Genomic DNA, 26032 nt, shown 5'->3' with positions numbered 1-26032 from the left:
TCTCTAATAATCTTTGAGATGAGCCTTAAAACATTAAGGACATTCCCTTAATACAGCCTCTCCATTAAGTCACCAGAACAACCATCTATCAATTTATCCAAACCTTTGTTTAAATTTTTATGTGTATATTTCAAGTGTGTTTCCTCCCAAAGTCTGCTACTCCCTGCCACTTGTAAAAACAAAACAAAACTAGCACTTCCCTTTTTCTTCTAAAATTCACTTTCACATGTTTGAGGATTCTACAGATGGTGAAGACGTTCCATGATCACAGGTAACACATTAGAATTAAGAGGAAATTAAGAGATAACTCATTTTAACATTCAAGAACCATAATGTAGATAAACATTTTAATAAAGTTAATGTTACAGGTAAACATTTATTTTAAAATAACTAAATAAAAGACATCATTACTGATATAAGTAAATAACATGAGCGCATTTTTTTTTTTTTAGTAAGGAGCCAAGAGGTTTTTACTGATTTTGCCATAGTATAAAATTTGGAATGGTTACCTACTTAGATAAAATTTTACTAAACTTAGATAAAATTTTACTAAAATGTTTACATTCAGTAACAGCAAGCATTTCACCAAAGCACATGGGTATGTCACACTCATTTTCTCTGGTAGTAATTTTAAAATAATGTAAGAATTTCAGCAGTAGGAGCTATATAATTAGGTCATGAAACAATGGTGAGGGAGAAAAGGTGCCTGCTAAATCACCTTGTGGTATGCAATTTAGTTACTAGAATCAAGGTCAATTTCTGTAATAATTTCAAAGGTCATAAAAAGTGTAAAAGAAACCTGTAGCAACTCTAGTTTTGCCATCCAAAACTGCATTTAGCTCAGGAGCTTGTGTCCATGTTTTTCTGATTAACTATGATAATGGGGAATCATAAAACAGATTTTAGCATGGATCTATCTAACCATAATGAAAGGATAAGGGGAAAAAGACCAGCTTAGCAAATTCCTGCTTGAGCTAAGACTTAGAGCTGCATCCAAACCCAAAATGTAAGCATTTGGAAACAATTAGAGGTTCACTTCTGGTTGACTAACTCAATTCTAACTTTAACAATGAAATACCATTTTCCTAGCATATATAAAAAGGAATGAGTCATTAGGTACATTAGTTTACCAGTAAAACAGGGTCATGGTTTTATTTTTCCAAAGCTGAAGTTAAATCAAATTTACAGTCATATAATAATAAACATAAAATTACTGTAAAAGTTTAAATGCTAACAGATTAAACAGCAACAGCTACTACTCTTTACTGCCAATAACTTTGCAAATTAAAATATATTCAAATCTTACTTCAGAAGCAGCTTTTAGTGAGTCTCACCATTTCAACAGTAAATAAAATTATCTAGCAGTAATTATAATCAAAACCAAAGAAAATGATATACATCATGAAAACATGAAGAATAATCAGACTAGTGGTAATCACAATGCTTAATAAAAAATTTCAGAAAGCTAAAACTATTAGATCTGAGAATAAACATCTAATAATTGAAACATAATTACTGATTTAACTTTGATTCAGCTTATGGGCTAAGTCCACCTGTGTATTTCCAGAGGTTTTTATGGTCTACAAACATAAAGATAGCTGTACTTTTTAAAAGCACCCCAAAATTTGAAGATCTGATATATGTCATACACTTGAAAATGTTTAGTTGACAAAAAAGCCAAAGAAAATTGACCCAATATTGTAATGTACTCTATGTTTAGGCATGGTAGTCCTACAGCAAACAGAAAATATGTAGTCATATCTGCATAAACACAATTATTCATAACGGTGAAACATCACCTAGAAACCCAGGCTCTTATGTTGAGGTAGTGTCTTTCTGTTCATAGATTGCTGAGTATTTTTATCATAAAATAGTGCTGAATTTTGTCACATACTTTTTCTACATTGAGACCATCATGTCTTGTTTTCCTTCATTTGTTCATACAGATTTTCATATGTTGAACCATGCTCACATTCCAAGTATAAGTCCCACCAGGTCATAATGTATGATCCTTTTAATGTGCTGCTAAATGCGATTTGTCTAGTGCTTTGTTTAGGATTTTTGTGTCAATACTCATCAGGGATATTGGTCTATAGTTTTTGTTTCCTGTTGTGTCTTTGTCTAGTTTTGGTATCACGGTAATGCTTGCCTCATAGAATGAGTTTGGGAGTCTCCTCTCTTCTTCAATTTGTTGGAAGAGTTTGAAAAGAATTGGTATTAATCCTTCTTTAAATGTTTGGTAGAATTCACCCGTAAATTCATCTGGTTATGGATTTTCTTTGTTGAGATATTTTTGATTACTGCTTCAATCTCCTTACTAGTTATAAAGTTGTTCAGATTTTTAAATTTCTTCATAATTAAGCCCTGGTAGGTGAATATTTTTAGAAGCACATCCATTTATTCTAGGTTATCCAAATTATTGGCATGTAATTATTCATAGTCCTTAATGATTTATTTCTACAATATCAGTTGTAATTTCTCCTCTTTCACTTCTAATGTTAGGTATTTCATTCTTCTGTATTTTCTTCTAAATCTAGCTAAGGGTTTGTCAATTTTGTTGATCTTTTCAAAACACCAACTCTGGGTTTTGTTGACTTTTTTTCTATTGTTTTTCTATTTATCTATTTTCTCTATTGCATAGCTCTGCTCCAATGTTTATTATCTCCTTCTTTTTGATTTTCAGTTTAATGTGTTCTTATTCTAGTTCCTTAAGGCAAGGTTAGGTTGCTGATTTGAGATTTCTTTTTTAATGTAGGCATATATTGCTATAAATTTCTCTCTTAGTATTGCTTTTGCTGTGTCCCATAAGTTATGATTAGTTTTGTTTCTGTTTTCATTTGACTCCAGACATTTTCTAAATCCCCTTGTGAGTTCTTCCTGGCCCATTTGTTGTTGAAAGTGTTTTACTTAATTTTTACATATTTTTTGGGTTTTCGGGTTTTCCTTCTGCTACTGATTTCTAATTTCATCTCATTGTGGTCAGATACTTTGTATAACTTTAATCTTCTAAAATTTGTTAGGACTTCTTTTACCTAACAGGTAATCTATCTAGGATAATGTTCCATGTGTGATTGAAAAGAATGCATACTTTGCTACTGTTGAGTGGTGTGATCTGTATATGTATATAAACCCAATTGGTACATAGGTTGTTCAAATCTTCTTTCCTTATTGTTCCTCTATCTGGCTGCTCTATCCATAATTTAAAGTCTGTAGTATTACTGTTGCTATTTCTCCCTTTCTTTCTATAAATATTTGCTTCATATACTTGGGTGCTCTAATGTTAGGAGCATATATATTTATAATTGTTTTATCTTCTTGGTGAATTGATCCTTTTATTCTTATATAATGTCCTTCTTTTTCTTGTGTGACAGTTTTTGTCTTATATAAGTATGGCCACAGTTTTTGTCTAAAAGAAGTATGGCCACCCCTGATCTCTCTAGGTTCCTGTTTGCCTGGAATATCTTTTTCCCCCTTTCACTTTTAGTCTATATGAGTCCTTGGATCTAAAGTGGATCTCCTGTAGGCAGAATAAAGCTAGATCTTGTTTCTGTTTTATCTGTTCAGTCTATGTTTTTAAATTGGTGTTTCTAAGTGGTTTACATTCACAGAAATTACTGGTACAGAAGGAAGTACTATTGCTATTTTGTCCATTGTTTTCTGTCTTGGAGTTTTTTGCCCTTCTTGTCCTCTTTTGCCATCTTCCTTTATGTCTCATTGATATTTTTGTAGTGATGTATTTTGATACCCTTCTTGTTTCCCTTTGTGTATATTCTATAGTTTCTTTGTGGTTATCATTTCATGTGATAAGTTGCTTTTCTTTTGCTGCTTTCAAGATTCTCACTTTATGTGACATTTAAGTTTTACTATTATGTGTCTCAGTGTAGGTCTCTTTAGATATATCCTGATTGGAGTGAAGTTTATTGAATTTGTATATTCATTTCTCTTCTCAGATTTGAGAAAGTTATGGCCACTGTTTCTTCAAACAGGTTCTCTGCCCCTTTCTCCCCTTTCTCACTTTCTAGGACTCCCATAATGCATATCTTATTTTCCTTGTTTGTAATCCCTCAGTCTCTCATTTTTTTCTTTTCTCTTTTTTTTGGGTGGGTGGGGTGGGGGAGGGGGCAGGGGGACTCTTCTGCCTCAGTAATTTTGAAAGTCCTATGATTGAATTGACTGATTCTTCTGCCTGGTCAAATTGACTGTTGAGTCCCTCCAGTGAAATTTTCAATTCAGTTACTGTTATTCTTCAGTTTCAGGATTTCTCTTTGGCTCTTCTTCATAATTATTGTCTGTTGATATTGATATTGCCATTTTGTTCATGCATCATTTTCCTGATTTTGTTTAGTTGTCTTATCTGTGCTTTCATTTAATTGGGCAAGCATCCTTATAATGGTAATTTTGAATTCTTTATCTGGCATTTCAATGTCCCCTTATTTTAGGTTTAGTTTTTTTGAGATCTAACTTGTTCCTTTAAATGTGTCATGGTTTACTGTTTCTTTATATCTTATTTTTTGTTGCTGTTGGGATTTTGGCATCTGACGAATCAGCCAACTCTCCATACTTTGTGGTCAGACTTTGTCAAGGGAGGACTTTCTCCAGAATTCCAGAAACTGTCAAGTAGTTTCAGGGTATGTGTCTTCACTGGGCTTGTACAAGTAATTTCCTATTTGAAGAGGTTTGCTGGCTTCTATTAAGGAGTTCCTCCTGGTGTCTGTGTGCAATATTGTGGCCTTCTGGAGCTGTAGTAAATCATGGTCCTGCGGTTCCACCTAGTGTCTGTCTGTGGTACTGCAGACTCTAATGCACAGTTGATATTCTCAGGGATACCCAACCTGTCTACCATTTCTGTCAATACTTGGACACAAACAAGAAAGACAACAGTCTCTCAAGCAGCTTCCCTAAAAGTCAACTGGAAGGATGTCAAACTCCTTTCCCCAGTGAGAAAATGACAGTTAGGGTTTCCTCCCAAACACTCCATCCGTGTAGAGATAAAGGGTGGGAGTGGCTCTAATATGAGAACGTGGAGAGTGCCACAAATTTCCTACCAAGCTCCCATGCAGTTGGCTTCCCAGCAGCCTGGGAACAGGAACCTTTTTCTCACAGAGGTTATTTTGTTTATTTGTTGTGTTAAATCTGTTTCCATGGAGGAAACGGATTCTAGGGATTCCTGTTCTGCCATCTTGCTGATGTCATCCCTTCCTTATTCTCTTTCTTTTTTAGGGCTGCATAGAACTCCTTATTGGTGGGCATTTGTGTCCTTTCCATTCTTTGCTTATAACAAATAAAGTCATAAAGAACGACCTTACAAATATATCCTTTTATTGCCAGTTTACCTTTAGGGTACATTCCTAGAAGTGGGAATGCGTAATCAAAGGTAAATGCACATATAAATATGCTAGATATTGTCAAAGTTCTCTCATCAGAAATAGTACCATTCTCATTTCTATTAGCAATGTCTGAGAGTGCCTATTTTACCTATACCATTGCCAAAAGATTATTCAAACTTTTGGATATTTATCTACCTAGTAAGAAGTGGTGTCTCAATGTAGTTTTAATTTACATTCCTTTTTTATGAGTGACGCTAAATTACTTTTATATGTGCTGCTTATATGTTTAAAAGTCATTTTTATTCCTTATCCTGCGAACTAAATGAACTTATACTTTTGCCCATTTTTCTATTAGGATGTTAGTCTTTTATTTTTAGGAGCTCTCTCTGCTTAAGGAGGTTAGCCCTTCATGATCTAAGTGGCAAATATTTATACCACTTTATTATGCCTTTTGACTTCCCTTCTGGTATTTTTTTTCTATGCCAAAGTTCTTTTTTTATGTAACTTAATCCATCTATCTTTTCACCTACTGATTTTAGGTTTTGAGCCATAGTTACCCCAATATTCTCATGTTGTAAAATAATTCATACATACTTTCTCATGGTATTAGCATGTTTTACTTTTATAGTTCTAACCATCTGGAATTTATCTGGATATAGAGTAGATACAGTTTCAAAGGCATCTTCCTCCAACTGGTTATCCGGCTATTAGAAAGCCCATCTTTTCCCACTGATTCAAAATGCTGCTTCATTCCTAACTAAATTGTTGTTTGTACATAACTCTATTTCTATACTTTCTAATCTGATCCATTCATCTGTTTGTGTTTCCAGGCATCTCTCACTATTTTAATAATAAAGACTTTACATTGTTTATCTTTTTCTCCCTCACTTTTCTTGGAACTTCCTCCTTGTCTTTCCTTATAAGTTTTAAAATCATCTTTTATTACCCTCTCCAGAAAAAAAAAACATGTTGGTATTTTTACTAGGATAGTTTTAAATTTATAAATAAACATAAGTTGACATGTTTATTATGTTGATTCTTTGAAAACTCAGTTGACAAAAAGGCACTACTCTCATTTACTTTTGTGTGTTTTAGAAGTGTTTAAAGGTTTTCTCATAGAAATTTCACATATTTTTGTGTCTTTTTTTTTTTTTTGCTACTGAAAAGGTATCTGCTTTTAGTAATATAATTCAACTGGATTTTGCTCATATGTAGAAGGCACTTATTTTGTACATCAATTTTATATCCATAACTTTACTAAATTATCTATTTGTCATAGTTTTGCATTGATTCTCATGAGTTCTAGAGAAACACAATCATGTATTTTACATAAAAGAATAGTTGACCCTTGAACAATGTGGGGGTTAGGGGTAGGGGCATCATCCTCCTGTACAGTCAAAAATCTGTATTTTTGCCTCCCCAAAACTCAAACTACTAATAGCCTCCTGTTGGTTTTATGGTAGTAAATGAAAGCAGACACTAGTATCTACACACATTTTATGCATTCATAACATATCTTTTTCTTAATTTTTTTGATGTTTCTAGGCTACGTGGTTTGTCTACAATTTTTTTCAAATTGTCGCAAATCTCCCAAATCTTTTCCATTAACTCTATTGACAAAATTTTGCATATAATTGGACCCGTGCAGTTCAAACCTGTGTTGTTCAGGGGTCAAGTATAACCTCTTCTTTCCAATCTCTAAGCTGCAAATACCTTTTCTTGTCTAAAGTTATTGGCTAATGATCACTAATACATTACCAAACTTGCTCTATTCCTTTTAATATTTCTAAGACTGTCTGCAGCCTTTCTTAACTAGGCTTCCTCATCTGAACCACTGAACACACAAATAACTCAAATGACTATTTCTCAAGTCTCCCAAGGATAGTAACATAACCAATACTTTCCAAAAGATGCACAGATTAAAAAGTTAATAATTACATACAATAGATGCCTTAGGGCATTCTCTCCCAGAATGCTTGCTGAGAAAGGATGTTAGGCCAATCAGTATTAATAAATGCTCTCACTATGATGGGTTTCATATATGATTCAAAAATACAATTATGCAATAATGTTCCCATATGTTCAATTTTACAATGTAGATAACATATACAAATACTAAGTTAAAATATTAAGAAACTGTTTATCTTTATCTTAGTCCCCAAAAGTCTAGTTCATAAATTATAACCACAAAGGCAAACCACAAAGGAAACTATTAGGCAACACCCAAAACCATTTTTGAAAAAGAAAAAAAAAAACAAAAACCTCCATAATTTCTCATATACAACTACTTGAAGATATGGCTGCTTAAATACTTTTAGAAAACAGTTCTTTTTACTTAATTTGGCCACAAATAATTATCTATTTAAATACAGGATCAACAAGATTTATCAAAATCACTATCTGGTCCAAATCCTGTATTCATGACCAATGATGATCACCTATGATTTAGAATTTTAAGTTTATGTTTTGTTTTAATTAGTACATGTTCTTTTCATTTCATATGTCCATTTATGACCTATTACCTGTCATTTCTAAAGCCTGTCCCTTAATTTGCCTATAAAAGTTGAGCTGTATTTTTCTTTAAAATGATAAATACATTATTTTTAAACTTTTGCATGTAACAAAAAGATAATTTCTTTTGTTTAAAGAGTTTTTCTTTCTATTTACAAATGATTATGATAAAAGGTACAAAAAGAAAAACATATGTTCTATGTTTTTGTGGTACAAAAAGCACCACAAGGTAATAACTGGTGAGTTGCAGAAAACTAATTTAAAAAAAATTCTAGCAAAGCTTCAGAAATACCACACCAGTAACAAAGCTGCTATCTGTATCCTGTTTATATTTTCCCATAATGCATAGGTACCCCTTTGAAGAGAATAAAAAATCAATCTGCAGATCTATATAAAGGGCATCACTTTTAATTCACATTTTCATTTAAAGCTACAGCTAATTGTTTGGATTTCTGTACTTTAAGTTATGAATCCCCTTTGCATTCCAAGTCAGCTACTAATGGGAAAAAGAGAAGCAAAATGCTCTGAAATCTCTTTCAAGAAGTGTATTTTCAGAAGATAAAAAATTATACTCCGTTATGCTTAATCTCCGGCTTTTCACTGGGAAACAGAATTCATCATAGTAGAACCCAGTTTTACCCAGAGGTAACACACCCTTTGCCTGTGTTTTATTATAAAATTTTGAGAGAAAATTCTTTTTCTAAGAAACCACTTTCACTGTGAAAGTGAAAATGGAACACTGGGCAGCCTGCAAAGGAGAGACGTCTATTTCCATGGCCTGTTCTCAGTGGAGGAACATTTAGATCCAGAGAATGTATAAAGAGCCTATAAAGAGTCTATAAAGAGTCCTGTTATTTCCCATGCTCTAGGTGAATTGCAAATAAATAAATAAAAATTAAGGATAAGGAAAATTACTTCTTTATACTCTTAATTTGTTAAGTCTGTAGGAATTTTCATCAATTTCCTAAAATCAGCTTTGATTAACTAGGCAAACTCTTAACCAATTTGAAAAACATCCCAAAATGATCTCCTTGCAAATATTTCATCATCATTTAAGTAAATTAAGTTTGCTTTCTTAACAGAAAAATACACAACTGGAATGTCTTTATTTTGTATTTTGGAGCTACTTTTCTTATACTGCCCTCCATTTATAAAAATTATACTTCTTAAAGGCGAAAGAACCATTGGTTTACCTTGAGACATCAGGAAAGAAGCATAATTTTAAAATTATACCACCCAGAGAGACCCAAACAACATTCAAAGATGGAGATATATATACATATTTTTAAATATATTTTCCCCTCACACATGTAAAGAGAAACATTGCTTTAGGTATGGACTCTACAATAACAAACCATTCTATGTGTTACCCTGTACCTTGTCATTTATTGTCATTGAATTAAGAACTTGCCACCTAATAAATGATCCCCAAACCTTATTCACTTAAAATAATAACTGTTACTTTTATCTGTTATCTAGAATCTGTGTATGTTGTAACGCTGACTAAGCTTAACAATCAACACATATAGCAGAAACTCCATAATTTAAGAAAAAAAAAATGACTGTAAAGAAAATATTAACAGTGGTAATGTGACCTGACCTTTAGTTGCTGTGATCCTGACTGATTTTTTCTTATTTCTTCATGATTCTGATCATACCCCAAGTTTTCTATAATGATGAGAGAAGGCTAAAAAATGTTCTAACTCAGAATAAAATTTTGTATATGTAATACCCAAAAAGAGGCTCAGAATAAAAGAAAAAAGCCAAAAGAAAATCTATAAAATATGGTTCTTAGCTGGTGGAACTATGAGTAGTTTTTTTCTTTATCTTTTTCTATTCTTTACCAGGTTTGTCAACATAATTATTTCCATAATTAAAAAAGAAGGAAAATTACTTTTAAAAAATGCAGTTGTCAACTACCCTTCAATAAAAAATAATTATTAAAAAAAAAAAATGCAGTTGTCATTAAATTCTCAGCCAATTCTATGAATAGCCATAGCATGTTCAAGCTCTACCTGAAAACTGGCTGTCGCCCGAGGACACTTTTTTCCCTACAGTGCTTTAAGGACGGTATTTTCTCTACTACACTCCATGTAATATTGGGAGTTGTGATAACGTAAATCCCTCCCTGCTTATCACCATTTCCAGATCATTGCTTCTCCTACTTCCCCCCAAAACACAGTTCCTTTAAGGCCTATGCCATGAGAATATTCCACTCTCTTCCCATCGTGAGTACCAGTATTACAATTGGTGATAGTGCCCCTTCCATTACTAGAGTTCAGCAATGGGCTTACAATCTCTCCACCTCGACCCTTTCATTACTCAGTGTAAATATCCATGTGGACAATCCATCCAACACATGCGGCCTCTCTTTGGCAATGTAATCATGGATCCACCTGTGATCATATTTTAGACCTTAAGCTCTCAATCTCAAGTGTCTTACAACCTGAAAACTCTTCCTACTTCTCGAGCTCTTCTCATTCTTCCACTCTAACATGTCTCCCAGAAATTCAACCTACTAACTCTATCACTTCTTTTTCTTTTGGCATCTATCACTACCTTTAAACGTTAAATTCACACCACTATTATCCAGGCCTTATTCCTTTCTTACTTTCCTTCTTATGCACCTGACAAAACCACAGACCTGTTAAATCCAACTCTCTGTCTATGCCATACTTTTTACCAAGTAGCAGAACAAAATTAGAGAAAAACACACATACCAGTGTGCTGGTTGTTTTCACTTTCAATTCATCACCACAAACTTCAAAGTGGGTCCTCAGTGCTGCCAGGCAATCACACTGCTCCCCTTACCCCTGAAGGCCTTAAAAAGGAACTGACTATAGCTGCTGTCTCCGTGTTTCTTCCCTTCTCATTCTCTCTTGAAGCAACTCTGAACAGGCTTTCATTCTCATCACTCTTCAGAGTACCTCATTTAAGCTACCAATTATCAGTCCAGCAGCATTTAACAGGGTTTTCTGCTCCTTCTTGTTTGAAACACTTTCTTTGCATGGCTCCTTAAACAGTGTGTGCTTGCATTCCACTCCCCTGACCCCCTCACTGGCTGTTCCACTTTACTCCCCTTTGCTGGGGTTGCCTCTGTGCCCCACCTTCCCTGGGCTCAGTCTTTAGACCTCTTCTCCTCTTTATCAGTACTCATTCTCTGAGAAAAGCTATCCAATCTCATGGCTTTAAATAGCATATATGAGCTGATAACATTGAAATTTTTATCTTCCACCCAACCTCTTTCCTGAACTCTAGATACATGTATCTACTGCTCTCTGCCCTGCACATGACACTACAGCCACATTGCCCTTCTCCCTGCTCCTGACTCCTGCCAGGCACGCCCCTGCCTCAGTGTTTACCTGAAGTTCCTCTACCAGGAATTATCTTCCTCTGAACAGTCCCATGTCCCTCTCCTTCACTATTAAGGTCTCTGTTCAAATGTCACCTTATGCAGGGGACTTTCCAAGCCCTTTTAAAATAGTGCCCTCTGCCCCTGCTTCATAGCGTTTATCACCATATGACATTACATTATGTATTTACATGCTCATCTGCTTTGACTTTATATCTATCAGAATATAAGCTTCATGAGGTTATAAAGCTACATAAATCCTATGTTATTTACTGTCTAGCACAGAGTAGGGACTAAAACATTTATTGAATGATTTTAAGATACGTTAAAGTTTTGTGTTTATCTCCAAGATGTGGGCTTATGAGAACATTTCAATAGATAAGGTGTACACTTAAGTAATGTTTGGGTTTTTTACAATCAAATGTGTCACTTTTATGACCAGAACAAAGGAAAAGAGCAAAAAATAAAAATGTTAAAGCTTAACAGTAATGAAAAAGAATCAAAGTATATGAATTTGAGACTATATATTTATGTAAACTATTGAGAAAAAGTCATATAAATAAGACAGTCGGATTTCGACAGAGATGACATATAGCTGTTATTTTGAAAGCCAACTGTAGTTGATTGATTGTGGCTGCCGGAAACACGGTATTGAAAGGAACTCTGAGGCTACACTGGGTTGATTAGAAAAGAGGAATGTTCCCCAGGAAAATGGAAGGGGTAGAATTGTGGCATTCATGCCAGATAAATGCCACTGCATGTCTTGAAACCTACATGTATACAATTACCAATCCTTTCTTTTCGGCTAAGTGCTCCCAAGAATTCCACATTGGCACATCCACCACCTACTTGCCATCTCTATATAAATGTCTACTAAGAGATCTCAAACAACCAGAACAGAACTTTTGACCTGCAGTGCTCTTAAAAAACAAATATTACTCTTCCCATAGTCTTTTTTCTTTTAACGCCTTCATTCACTTTATTGCGCATGTAAAATTTAGGAATTATCCTTGATTCCCTTCTGTCACTCAAACCTGAACTAAATATTCATATCCATGAGCAAATTTTATTAGCTCTACACCCAAAGCATTTTCTAACTTTATCTGTGTCTCTCTACCTCCTATATTAGCACCTTAGATAAAGCCACTACGGCCTCTCATTTGGTCCACTAGAAGAGCATTCTAGCTGGTCCACCTTTTCATAGTCTTGCTCCCTTATAATTTATTACCTATATAGCAGCCAAAATGATTTTTAAAATATAAATCAAATAATGTCATTCCACACAGTTTTCCACTGCACTTAAAATAAACCCAAACTCCTAATTCTGGCTGTTTTTCCCAGTTTCCCAGGCCTACCTCTCCATCTTTATTTCAAACCACTCACCCATTCTTCCCTATGCTTCAGCTATATCAGCCAACACTGTTTTCACTATAGGGCTTTGACACTAGCTGATCCTTAGACTAGAATACTCTTCCTCTCACAGGCTCTCTTGTGATACTCAGATGTCAGTGTAAGTGGCCCCTCTTCAGAAGACTTCCCTTATCACTCAGTCTAAAGTAGCCAACTCAGTCATTATCATCCTATGCTAATTCTCTGCACATACATATATCACCCTGATATTTGAGTGGTTTATTTATTAATTTATTTGTTGTTTCTCTCCTGCTATCATGTAAGATTAGAACAGTATCTTATCTTTTTACCACCCTGATGGGAGGGCCTATATAATAAATACTTGTTGAAAATGATATGTGCAATTTTTAAATGTGTTGTACTTCAGTAAAAAAGTTGTGTGTATATGTGTGTTTATTTAATTATTCGTAATTGTGGAATAACTGAATGGGAACTAAGAAGGAATTCTCTATTTGGGATTAGGGAAAGTAATTCTCTAAGGCTGTAAAAACATGAATTTATTTTGATTCAAATCCAAAGTATACCAACTCTTTGCCTAGTGGAGTCCAGTGCTAACTTTACAACAATGAAAAAACAGTTTTCCCCCCTGGAGCTTAAGAAAGAATAAAATTAAGTAAGGCCATTACAATAAAGTAAGTAAATGTTGGGAGAGGTATAGTAAAAGGTGCAATAGGCACACCTCACCCAGCCTGAGTCAGGAAGTGCTTCCTGAAGGAAGTGCCATTTAAGCCAAAACCTGATCTGAAGGATGACTAGCTGTGATGTATGTACTTGGGGGAAGGGAGAAGGGCACTCAGTGTAAGTATTTTGGAGAGAGGAAATATGATCAATGCCTAGAACCCAGACAGCTTATAACATATTGCCAGGAAACTAAAAGTAATTTACTTTGGCTGGAACACAGAACATAAATTGAGAGAGCGTGAGAGAGGTAAATGGTTAACATATGAAGCCTCACTAAAGAGTTCAGACTTTAACTAGACAGTAAGAAAGAGTCATTAAAGAATTTAAAGTAAGATACTGTTTCTGTGAGTTGCTTACTAGTACAAACAATTTAAAGAAATATAAAAAATAATCTGTGTTTAAAATGTATACCCCATTTTTTAGACAAAAAATCTGTACTTATGACTAATTTATAAGATTATAATTTCATTGTAATTAAGTCTATCCTATTCAACTATAAGCTATGAAAATCATCATAATCTGCCCTCTAGCTCTGTTATTACAAAGAAAGTTTTACTGATAATAAAATCATACAGATAAATATATACATACATATATATAAATAACACTAAATAATTCAAGACTAAAATAAAGGCCCATATTATTCCATTATTCTGATAAAAACTAAACCAGTAATAAAATGTACCTCAGGGTGAGATAAATTTAAGAGATAATTACAATCTAATTCAACAAAGAGATAATATACAATCTAATTCAATAAGTATTTATTGAGAATTTATACACACTCACACTTTTATACACACACTGGCACTATAGTAGGCAAAAGAGAGAGAGAAAGAGCTAAGAGACAGTGTTTCTCAAGAGTTTTATAACCTAGATAAGGAGACAGACATGAATACATATCAGTAAGCATTTTTATAAGACTTCTGAAATGATAATGATTTTATAATTAAATAGCTTTAGAAGAAGGGACTTCAGTATTATTCTGCATTTGATAGAGCAATGATTTAGAATAAGAATCTAATTACAGTTAACACATTCTATATTTCCAATGTTCTGTTCTACAGACAGACCACTGGATTCAAGAAAATAAATTGTAGACCAAAAATTTTAATTGCTGAATGCCAAAAAGAAACATTAAAACTTAGACAAGAAATAAACGATAAACACAGAAAAAAATAGTAAGATGAAAAGAGAAATAATCTACACAGGAATTTGTTAAAGACCAAAGGAAGTTTAGATCTGTAATTTAAGTAGCATATTTATCTCTTCTAATTTTAATACTTGAAAGTAACTAACACTTACCTTATAACTATTAGCATGGCTATCAGGATTGAACAAATAGGATCTGCTATCATCAAACCAAAATTTTGCATCATGATGGCAGAGGCAATTACACCAATACTCCCAAGTGTATCTGCCAGAATGTGTAAAAATACACCTAGAAAAAAAGCATAATCAGATCAAAATATCTTCTGAACCACTGAAAATGTAAGTACTTCTTAAAACTATATTCTTGGTTTTATATATAAAAAACTAATACCAACGTGAAAACTGGAAAGAATGCAGATTCACTGTTTAGTAACGTAGGACTAGTACCTTTGGGAACTGAAATCATCTTTCCTTTTTCAAACCAAAAGGTGTTAAAAGAGCTGATTAGCAAATTATACTTATTGTTAATGAGCCTTAACATTTTCATATAATACACACTATGAAATAGAGAAATAAGCTAATTTTAAAAATTGTTTGAGCACATTCATCTCCAATTACTAGAGTACAGAAGTCAACAAATAATTTTGCTCGAAGAAAACTACTTTAGCCTGGAAGAACAGCTCCAGGAAACATTGTTAACTACAAATATATGTACACACAGAGCCCTCTGCTGGTAATTAAAATTATTACCACTTGAGACTACAATTTCCTATGGGCCCTAACTCTTCTAATCCTGATATACTTATGAAATTATATTGAAGGTTTTATTATCTAAATTACATTCTAAGCTCAAACTTGATATGAAAGAAAGCAGAGATTTGAATATTTTAAAATGACATAACTATGTTTTGAACTTTTAATAATAAATATTAACTTGGTAGTATACTAATATTCAAACTGTCCAAACCTAGATATAATACTGTGATATTTGTGATTTATAGTAATAAATATATATTTGGTCTTCATCCCTTTTTCTAGTGCAGAGCTCTTAAAACCCTTGGAATTTCCTAAATGATAAGAGCTGCAAAGGTGTCTCTTGATGTTAAGGAGGTTACTTTTGGACCACACATAAGGTTGGGGGCTGACTGACAGGAGAACCAACCATTTGATTTAGAGGATTGGAAACTTTCAGTCCCACCCCCCTGACCTCCAGGTGTTGTAGAATTGGTTGGTGGTGAGGGAACATCCCTTCCCCATCAGAACTGGGTGCAGAATCTTAGCTGGTGATCAGAAGTGGGATCACAGCCAAAACCCATTAAATATTAACATTTAATAATTGACACTTGACTGGAAAATGCCAAGACATAAGTTTAAAATATATTACTTTTAAAAAGACTTAACTAAGACAATAAATCATTCAACATCTAGATTTTTAATAAGTGAAATTTATTGTATAGCAAAACACTGTCAAACAGATGTGAACCATACATTGCTAAAAACAATATTCTTCAAAAGCATCAACTACTCTATCTGAAAAGAAATACCTAATGTATAAAAAGCATGTGTCTACTTTAGAAATACTTATTTTCCTTTTTATTATTGACTGGACCATCAAACAAACCATTTACTACTAAAACTTGAAAATACTTTCTAATAATTTTTAAATTATTAGAATCTTATTAATCAAGGAATCTTAATATTCTCTGTAAAAATATTATACCAAGTGTAATTCACCCCTTAATACCTAATACACTTTTTCATTTGTATAGAGTATTCCTCTTTATAACAATTCTTCAAAAAGTTAATGGCTCTTTTTCCTATATAAAAATACTATGACAAGAGCATACTTATATACTTAAAGGAAAAAATTGTTTCTCTGGGGTATTTCAAATAGCTAATAATTAAATAGGTTAACAAGTATTGGGACTACATTAAATTTTAAAAATAAAACTGAAGAAAAATGCACATCAAAGTGGATTAAGGTTTCTGAACTTCAAATGTCTTAAGTGACATGTGATTTTAAATCTTCATATTCTTCAGTCTGTGTCTTAGTAGAACCAGAAATGAAAATATCTAAATACTAAAAGGAAAAAGAAAATAATCATACTTTCTTGATTTTTCTTTGATTGAAAAGTCTCTGGCTACATCTTACTTGCTGTCCTAAAAATTGGTTTTATTGGTAAATGTCATGAATTATCTAAGCCCTTCTTACTTTCTAGTAACTGATTTAAGAAGAAAAATGAAGAAAAAAATAGAAACGAACATATTTAACTACATAAAAGTTGAAAGCCTTTGAAGACTTGATAGATACTAATATTTTAAGTGCCCAAGAAGCTAGAAAGCCAGGGGTCATATTGGAGATGTAGCAAATAACTAAAAAATTCAATTAACTCTGTTTTTCTTATTGCATATCTAACATGCAAAAGTTTTAATACCAGACAGTTAGCTATCTACTGGGCTGCTACAGCCACTGCAAATTAATAGATACTCAGAAAATATAAAGAAATTATCTCAACAGCTTGTATAAAAGATAATTAGGAAGGCAAATCTAACCTCTCTTCCCTCATCTTGTGATGACTTCCAAAACTAAAAATAAACTCTTATTATCAAGGTGAATTTATAGCATTGGATATAAATGCATTACATATGCATAATTACAAGCTATTTCAGGAAGTGCCATTCTAAACCAATTCTATATAGTTTACAAATGGAAAACTAGTGACTGGAAGACACATTTAATCCTCCTGAAATAAACTCCTCAGTATGAAGGAACATATTCACAGTGAAAAAATAAAAAGCAAGAACTGTATCAAGGAATAGTATAGCAAACTAGATGCAGTACAGATTGGATTACAGGCTACTGAGAAAGTCAGACTGAAGTCAGAAGTTAATTAAAGCAGGGAGATGGAGAGCTGGGAATTAGGAAACTTTAACTATAAAGTCTAAATGGAAATTCTGAGCCAAAGATCAGCTCACATCCCAAAAAATGTGATGTGTAATAGTTCAGACTAAATGTAACAGTTCAGACAAGACTAATCTTTGATTTGTACAATTTTGTAATATATCATTTACATTACACATAAGTTCCCTGTTTAAGTATAAACATTTGATGTCTATGGATATGACAAAGACCACACTTTGCATGACATTTTTTAAAAATGCATAATAGATTTTACTTTTTAGAGAAGTTTTAGGTTCACAGCATAAGCTTAGCAGAAGGTACAGAAATTTCCCATATATCTTTTGTCCCCATTCATGCAGTCTCCCAAATTGTCAAAATCCCTCACCAGAGTGGTATATTTGTTACAACTGATGAAACTACACTGACACAATCACTGTTATCCCAAAACCAATAGTTTACATTAGGGTTCATTCCCGGTATTGTACATTCTATGGGATTGGATGCATTACATTTTTAGCTCTAAATTTTCTACAACATACATACATACTGGATATTATTCTTTGAAAAATTATTTAATAATCCTACAAAGGCAAACATGCTACTATGGTTACTCTAGTCATAGGCATGGATATTATTTATATTTAAGCAGTAGAGTTTCTGAACATTTTAATCTTCCTATTAAATCTGAGAAAATAGCCAATGACAATTAAAAGGGTATTTGCTAATATAACTAATAATACATTAAAAATATGACTAGGAAGGCTAACATTTTAAACACAAAATACTATATTATATATTTGTCTTAAAGGAAATTTCAGATAGCTCAAATCTATGAAACAAGTTTCATAAAACTGAGAAATTATACAAATTGCTTGTCATACCTTGTAAAATCTGTCTGCTGGGTCCTGCTGTTTCTTTAAAGGAGGGACCATCTGTAGAGAGTTAAGTTAAATTATTTTAAAACATGTCTTCAATTCTTGATTCAATTTTTGCAATTCAGAGTACTTTTCATTCAAATGTATTGTGAAGGATGCATGACTACATGGGCACATCAGACCTACAAAATTATTTTTTAGATTTAATATAATAATTTAATGGGTATAGATACGGGCAATTTCAAAATGTGTCAGTGGTACAGAGTACTTAGGAAATAATTGTATTAAGCAACCTGCTAAAAAAATAGTAAATCAGAAACACTGAAAGTCTTAACTATTCATAACATACCTTATGATACATCCTGCTATACTAATTTTACAATTGGAAAACTCAGAAAAAACAAAGTTTTTTGCCCGAAGTTATAAGAAGTCCAAGAAATGAAGCCAGGGCAGCATCTAGGACAACTGAACTATAGCAAATAATGGTTCTCCAATAGCTTCTACATGGCTGTGGCAAGCCTTTTACACAGAAAAGATAAAAATACGTTTTTATTTTGCCTTTATGGTGAAAAAAATACTGCAATTTCTACACTTAAGTACTCTCAAGGTACTAATCAGCTTTAACATCAAAGCAGAAAATACAGGTAGACAGTGTAGAAAATCAGCAACATTCATTGAAAGGGGTCATCAGGAGCACTGACGAGCTCTCTGATCAGGACTAACAGACAGCCTGTCTGGGGTCATGGTCCTTGGTCCACAGTATCAAAGAGCTGACAATAAATATCCTTACTACAGCTTTGCTAGAAACTGTGACAAATGCCAGAAGACGTATAAAAGCCTGAGGATGAACAGCAATTTCTATCTGGATATGACATTGTGGTATGGGGAGAAAGATGTAGCCACCTTGAAAATCCTGCTCATAGTCAAAAGCGTAACTGTTCTAGAAACTCAGTTCCCGATCTCTTGAGATTTCTATCTGTAGGGAGCAGATCCAGATAGATATTTTTGACATAATTATATGAAATGTATATTCTGCTATACTACTATAGTAGCTATATAAAACATAATTCCCATTTAGGTAAAATCTAAAAGTCCTCCTGGATATAAAATTTGTTAGCTGTGGTTTGTTGCTTACCAAGCCCATTTCTTCTTCATCTTTGGTAAACAACTAAACTACATTACCCAGGCTCTCTTGAGTTAGGTGGTGTATGTGACTGACTTGAAAGCAGATATGAGAGGTAAACCACTTCCAGGCTCCTAAGAATGTTTCACATGATTTGCTATGTACTTGATCTCCAGTTAGAAGCAGAGAATCCAGTGGAAGATTCCAAGGTTAAGAATCCCAAGAAGCCAAGAAAGGAGGCTAGATTCCTGAATTACCACAGGAATAGAGCCCCCACCCAACACACCATCAACCCAAGAGTCAAACATAAAACTTTAATACTTAAGTCACTGAGATATGAGCAGTTAAAGCAAGCACACAAAAACCAGCCAGTTTTAATCACAGTCAAGCATTCTAATAAATACAAAGCTCACAGTATTTCCCAGGGAGACTAAAACATCTTTTATGGGCAAAATGGAATCATGGCCCTATTACTTTCATATCCTAAGACTGACTTTTATAATACCAAAGGCAGAATGACAGTTAAGATCAGGTTTTGGAGTCAAGTTCCCTGTGTTCAAAGGCTAGCATTTCTGCTTCTTCCTTACTATGATCTCTTTATGCCCTGATGTCTTATCAGTTCTTTTTTCTCACTTACCCTTCTCCCCTTGGCCAAAAAAGGCCTTTCACCTACTTAGAATCTTACTAAAGTGCATTGCTCAAGGTATAAAAATAATTCTAGGGCAACAAACAAGAGATCAACTGAAAATACTGGTGTTAGTGTTAGAAAACTAATGACTCTAATGACTGGCTAGCAATCCTTTTGTAATCAACATGGTTTCTACTTTTTTGCTTTTAATAAAATGTAGGGATTAGTAAATGACTGCCAATTTATATATCATAAAAATAATTTGTGATGACTGATCACTATGTAATTTCTAGAATGTAATTCTGAAGGTATTCCAAGAATTGACTGAAACTGTTATAACGGAGTTCCTTCTACTTAAAGTTTCTTAGTACTTAACATTATAAAGATAAAAAATAGGAACAGAATTGATGCCATAATCTGTTCTAGGCTACTAAGTGTTATTTACCCACAAACTGAGGAAAGAGCTCCAATCATCTCATTAAGACATATATTTCAAATAAAATATTGCTTTTTATGATTATATACATCAAAATTTTAGAATACATTTTAATTGACTTTGTAGTAGTAATAACTTCATCCAAAAGAAATGTTTTAGGTCTTATGTTCCTAGGAAATAAAAAAAAATTGAATGTATACACATATTTTACTGCCAAAAAGCATAACATATAATCAGTTAGACTTAACACAAATAAACTCCATTATAAAATTCTGGAAAGGAAAGGGAACAGAAACAGGAATTCAAGGAGAAACAGGATGCTGTGAAATTTATAATTACTTCTATGTTTTTGAATAGGTGAGAATGGGTCTCAATTAGAGTCTACTGACTATTTCATAGAATAATACAGAAGTTTCACTCTAAATGAAAAATTTTCTAATTTTTCTAAAAAAAGGATTTCTAAAAAAATTGTTTAAATAATTGAAAAAATATAATTTATCATGTATTACATTTTTAGAAATCATTGATATATTATGTGTCACAATTTATAATGCATTATAATACATTTTAGAAATGATCTTAAAAATGTTTGAGGGATACACAGTATTTCAAAATTATTTGAGGATGCATGTGAGCAAAAGCAAGGTTTTAAAACATAACAGTGTAATACTTACAAATACATAACAAATTTTAGAAAATTAAAAATTAAGGACTCAAAAATCTCTAATGTTCCTTTCATATTCTCAAATCTAAAGTTTTAGGATTCAGTCTATGTGGCAAGTACACATAATATTTAAGCATATAATTTGTTTAAAGATAAATTGTGTCACCTAAGCAGATTCTATTAATCTCTATTTCATGAATAAACTATTTAAAGTATAATTTTAAAGTAAGACAGTAGTTAATAAGTAACTTATAATGTAGAACCCAATGCTATATATGTAAGTTAGCATATAAAGATTTCTAAAGAAATATGGAGATAAATGTCAGGTGATAGTCATCAAAAAATTACACTGAAAATGTGAAAAATTGAAAACCCCTATCATATTTTTATAAGCCTTTACATAGCACAAAAGGCCTCATCATACTTAAAAAAATCATGACATGCATTTGCTAAATTCCAATTGTTTCTCATTCACTGATATTCATTTAAAATAGCATTTAGTAAGATACACTTACTAAATTAGAGCTAAGCCCCTGTCTTATACTGTTAATTTCATTTTATACTAAAAATAAACTAGCCCTGGGAACCATTTAATCCAATTCATTAGAAAGGAAGTTGACTGCAATACCTTTTTAACAGACTACTTCAACTAGAAAAAGTAATCCATATGGAATTTCTACTTATTTGGAAGGCTGTCCATCTGAAAGTCTTTAGACTGTACTCACCGTGAGAATGAAAGTGTCCATGGCCATGAGCATGATCATGGCTATGTGCAGCACCATGTTTCAGTTCATGACTATGGCAATGCTCTCCATGTCCATGTACCTGATCTAGAGCACCATTAAAGAGGGAATGACTATGTCCATGGCCTAAAAAACAGTGTTAGAACAAAAAGTATGTAAAAATATATTATATAAATGTTTACAATAATATTGACACTTGTGAAAAGAACTGGCTTTAAAACCAGATTCAATTCAATAAACACTGACTTGTAAAAAGTATTATTAATTCATTAAAACAATACTAACTGAGTTCTTACTATGGAGTACAGGAAGGAAATGAAAGCATGGAGGAAAGTGGTAATCTTTACTACAAATGAAAATAAGTGAGAAGCACACAGAAATATTTAAAGAGATCAGATGATGCTATTCATTCAAGAAATACTTTTTTTGGAACATACTATGTTATAGCAACATTTTAGGCACTGGGGATAGAGCAATGAACAACACAGACAGAAATCTTGGCCAAAACTTGTAAAGTACTATTACACACACTAACAAAAACAAAACAAGATGTGTGTATATAGTCACATTGAGGCAAAGGCAGGGAAACTGCTGCATTTGGCAAAAGGGTAATTAAAGTGATATTAAAACAGGTAGAATCCTTTGAAAACAAAAAACAAAAACAAAACAATATATAGAATCCTCTATAGCAGACCTAGAAACTATTAAACCATCAAAGATCTTACACAAGCTATTAAAAACCACTGAAAAAGACTGCATGTTACCCAATTCAAAAATATCACTTACATTCTAAAATCTTAAATATCAATAAATCAAATCTAAAAAAAATCTAATCTGAATAATGAGGAGATCAACTTCTGGAATGGTGGAGAGGGGATGATGACAAACTAGCTCTCTCTCTAAAACAAAAATACAGAGAACACACTAAAAAATTAATCACTTCAGAATTCTGGCAAGTAACTAAAACCACAAAATGAACATATCCAAGAGAAATTACCAAACCTCAATTAGATAGCAGGATCTTTGTTGTTTCTACATGGAGTGATTACCATTCCACTTCCTGCCTCAGCTTAGCTGAAAGTAGCTAAAAGCCAGAAGCATTGCAGATAAAGGACAAATCTAATTTCTTCTGAAGCTAGATGGCGAAAAGCACCATCTCCAAAACATAGACAATATTCCATCCAAACTTTCAGTTCACTGGAAAAATCTCTATTCTCAATGTAGTGACTATTAGACATAGAGCTCAGCTCTAAAAATTCACTGGCCACACACTGCAGGAAATGAAATAATTCAAGGCAGTAATACAAAAAAGAAAAAAAAATTGGAAAAAACAGCTTTGAAAAAAAGAGGGTGAAGTAATCTGAAGCCAGAGTCATTATAGTATAAAATGTCCAGTTTTCAACAAAAACATAGTAAGATATGCAAAGAAAGAGGGAAGTATGCCACATACATAGGGGAAAAAAGGCAGCCAACAGAAAATGTTCTGCAAGAGGACCCAGATTTTGGACTTAGTAGACAAAGACTTTATTTCAGCTATTATAAATATATTCAAATAATTAAAGAAAACCATGTCTAAGGAATTAAAGTGTAACAATGATGACTCACCAAATAGTGTGTATCAATAATGAGATAGAAATTATAAGAAAGAACCAGAAATTCTGGAGTTACAAAAATACAATAACTGAAATAAAACATCTACTATATGTGCTCAACAACAGATGTGAGCTATAATTAGTGGAAAATGTGAAGATGTATCAACAGAGATTATCCACTCTGTAGAGCAGGAAAAAATGAAAATTAAGAGAAATAAATAGAGCCTTAGACACCTACGGAAACACCAAGTGTACCAAATTAAGTATAACAGGAATCCAAAAAGAGAAGAAAAAGCAAAAGAGATAGAAAAAGTATATAAAGAAATAATGACTGGAACCTCCACCAATTTGATGAAAAATATTAATCTTTATATTCAAGAAAAGGAAATGTTAACTAGAATAAACTCAAAAAGAACCAAATCTAGTGATGTCATAGTCAAATTGATAAGCGTCAAAAAATTTTTGAAAGTTGTACAGGAAGATAAAAGTGACAAGGGAACCTTAATAAGAATACTGTTTACTTCTCCACAAAAAAAAAACATGGAGGCCAAAAGACAGTGGGATAACAAAATCAATATGTTAGAAAAAGACTCAACTAAGAATTCTAAATTCAACAAAACTCCCCTTAAAAATAAAGAAGAAATAAGACATTTCCACATAAAACACTCCCTGCAAATAAAATGAAAGGACACAAAATAGCAATTCAAATCTACACAAAGAAATAAAGAGCACCAAAAAGAGCACCATAAGGTGAGGGGCGGAAGATGGCGGCGTGAGTAGAGCAGCGGAAATCTCCTCCCAAAACAACATATATCTATGAAAATATAACAAAGACAACCCTTCCTAGAATAAAGACCAGAGGACACAGGACAATATCCAGACCACATCCACAACTGAGAGAACCCAGCGCCTCGCGAAGGGGGTAAGATACAAGCCCCGGCCCCGCGGGAGCCGAGCGCCCCTCCCCCCAGCTCCCGGCGGGAGAGGAGCAGGCAGAGCTGGAGGGAGACGGAGCCCAGGAATGCCGAACACCCAGAACCAGCCATCCGGGCCAGAGTGCAGGGCCCTCGATACTGGGAAAACAGGGCAGCAAGAACAGTGAGCAGGCACTGGAGGCTGGGCAACAGAAGACATAAGAAAAGCGCGCGACCAATTTTTTTTTTTTTGCTTTTCTGCTGCTTTGTTTTGGCGAGCGCTTTTTGGAAGTCTTAAAGGGACAGGGACCCCAATACTAGGGAAACAGGGCAGAAAGACCAGTGAGCAGAGGCCTGAGGCTGGCACCGGAGAATAAAGAAAAACGAACGACCACCTTTTTTTTTTTTTTTTTTTAGTTAAAAAAATTTTTTTTCTTGTTTTTTTTTGTGGTCGTTTTGTTTTGGCGGGTGCTTTTTGGAAGTCTTAAAGGGGCAGGGCGGGTCACTTAATCCAGAGGTAGGGAATCCGGGATCTCTGGGCACCCTAACCCCTGGGCTGCAGGGAGCAGGGAGGCCCCTTATGGAGATAAATAGCCTCCGAGCAGCTCCTGCTCCAACGCGACTCCACCATTTTGGAGTAGCTGCCCGAGCCAGGCCACGCCCACAGCAACAGCGGAGATTAACTCCATAGCAGCGGGGCAGGAAGCAGAAACCCTGTCTGCGCGCAGCTGCGCAGCACAAGCCACTAGAGGCCGCTGTTCTCCCAGGAGAGGAGGGCCACAAACCAACAAGAAGGGAAGGCCTTCCAGCCGTCACTTGTCCCAGTTCTGCAGACTATTCCTATCACCATGAAAAGGCAAAGCTACAGGAAGACAAAGATCACAGAGACAACACCAGAGAAGGAGACAGACCTAACCAGTCTTCCTGACAAAGAATTCAAAATAAGAATCATAAACATGCTGACAGAGATGCAGAGAAATACGCAAGAAAAATGGGATGAAGTCCGGAAAGAGATCACAGATGCCAGAAAGGAGATCGCAGAAATGAAACAAACTCTGGAAGGGTTTATAAGCAGAATGGATAGAATGCAAGAGGCCATTGATGGAATTAAAATCAGAGAACAGGAACGCATAGAAGCTGACATAGAGAGAGACAAAAGGATGTCCAGGAATGAAACAATATTAAGAGAACTGTGTGACCAATCCAAAAGGAACAATATCCGTATTATAGGGGTCCCAGAAGAAGAAGAGAGAGGAAAAGAGATGGAAAGTATCTTAGAAGAAATAATTGCTGAAAACTTCCCCACACTGGGGGAGGAAGTAATCGAACAGACCACGGAAATACACAGAACCCCCAACAGAAAGGATCCAAGAAGGGCAACACCAAGACACATAATAATTAAAATGGCAAAGATCAAGGACAAGGAAAGAGTGTTAAAGGCAGCTAGAGAGAAAAAGGTCACCTATAAAGGGAAACCCATCAGGCTAACGTCAGATTTCTCAACAGAAACCCTACAGGCCAGAAGAGAATGGCATGATATATTTACAATGAAACAGAAGGGCCTTGAACCAAGGATACTGTATCCAGCACGACTATCATTCAAATATGACGGTGGAATTAAACAATTCCCAGACAAACAAAAGCTGAGGGAATTTGCTTTCCACAAACTACCTCTACAGAACATCTTACAGGGACTGCTCTAGATGGGAGCACTCCTAGAAG

General features: G+C 34.0%; 1 protein-coding gene across 2 annotated transcripts in view; it reads right to left on the bottom strand.

Annotated features, from left to right (window-relative positions):
* Nucleotides 1-26032, bottom strand: part of SLC30A7 (solute carrier family 30 member 7) — an 83647-nt gene that overhangs the window by 25956 nt on the left and 31659 nt on the right. For both annotated transcript variants that reach the window (XR_008997077.1, XM_036883825.2), the window contains exons 6-8: nt 21787-21930; nt 18217-18267; nt 14587-14722 (exon numbers count right to left, since the gene is read on the bottom strand). Coding sequence is in view for 1 of the 2 variants with exons in the window: in XM_036883825.2 (XP_036739720.2) it covers nt 14587-14722; nt 18217-18267; nt 21787-21930 (331 nt within the window). In the remaining variant the exon portion in view is untranslated. The remainder of the gene's footprint in view (nt 1-14586; nt 14723-18216; nt 18268-21786; nt 21931-26032) is intronic.

The sequence above is a fragment of the Manis pentadactyla genome, chromosome 4 (assembly GCF_030020395.1).
Source record: "Manis pentadactyla isolate mManPen7 chromosome 4, mManPen7.hap1, whole genome shotgun sequence".
Taxonomy (NCBI): Eukaryota; Metazoa; Chordata; class Mammalia; order Pholidota; family Manidae; genus Manis; species Manis pentadactyla.
This window is presented reverse-complemented; position numbering and strand designations above follow the sequence as displayed.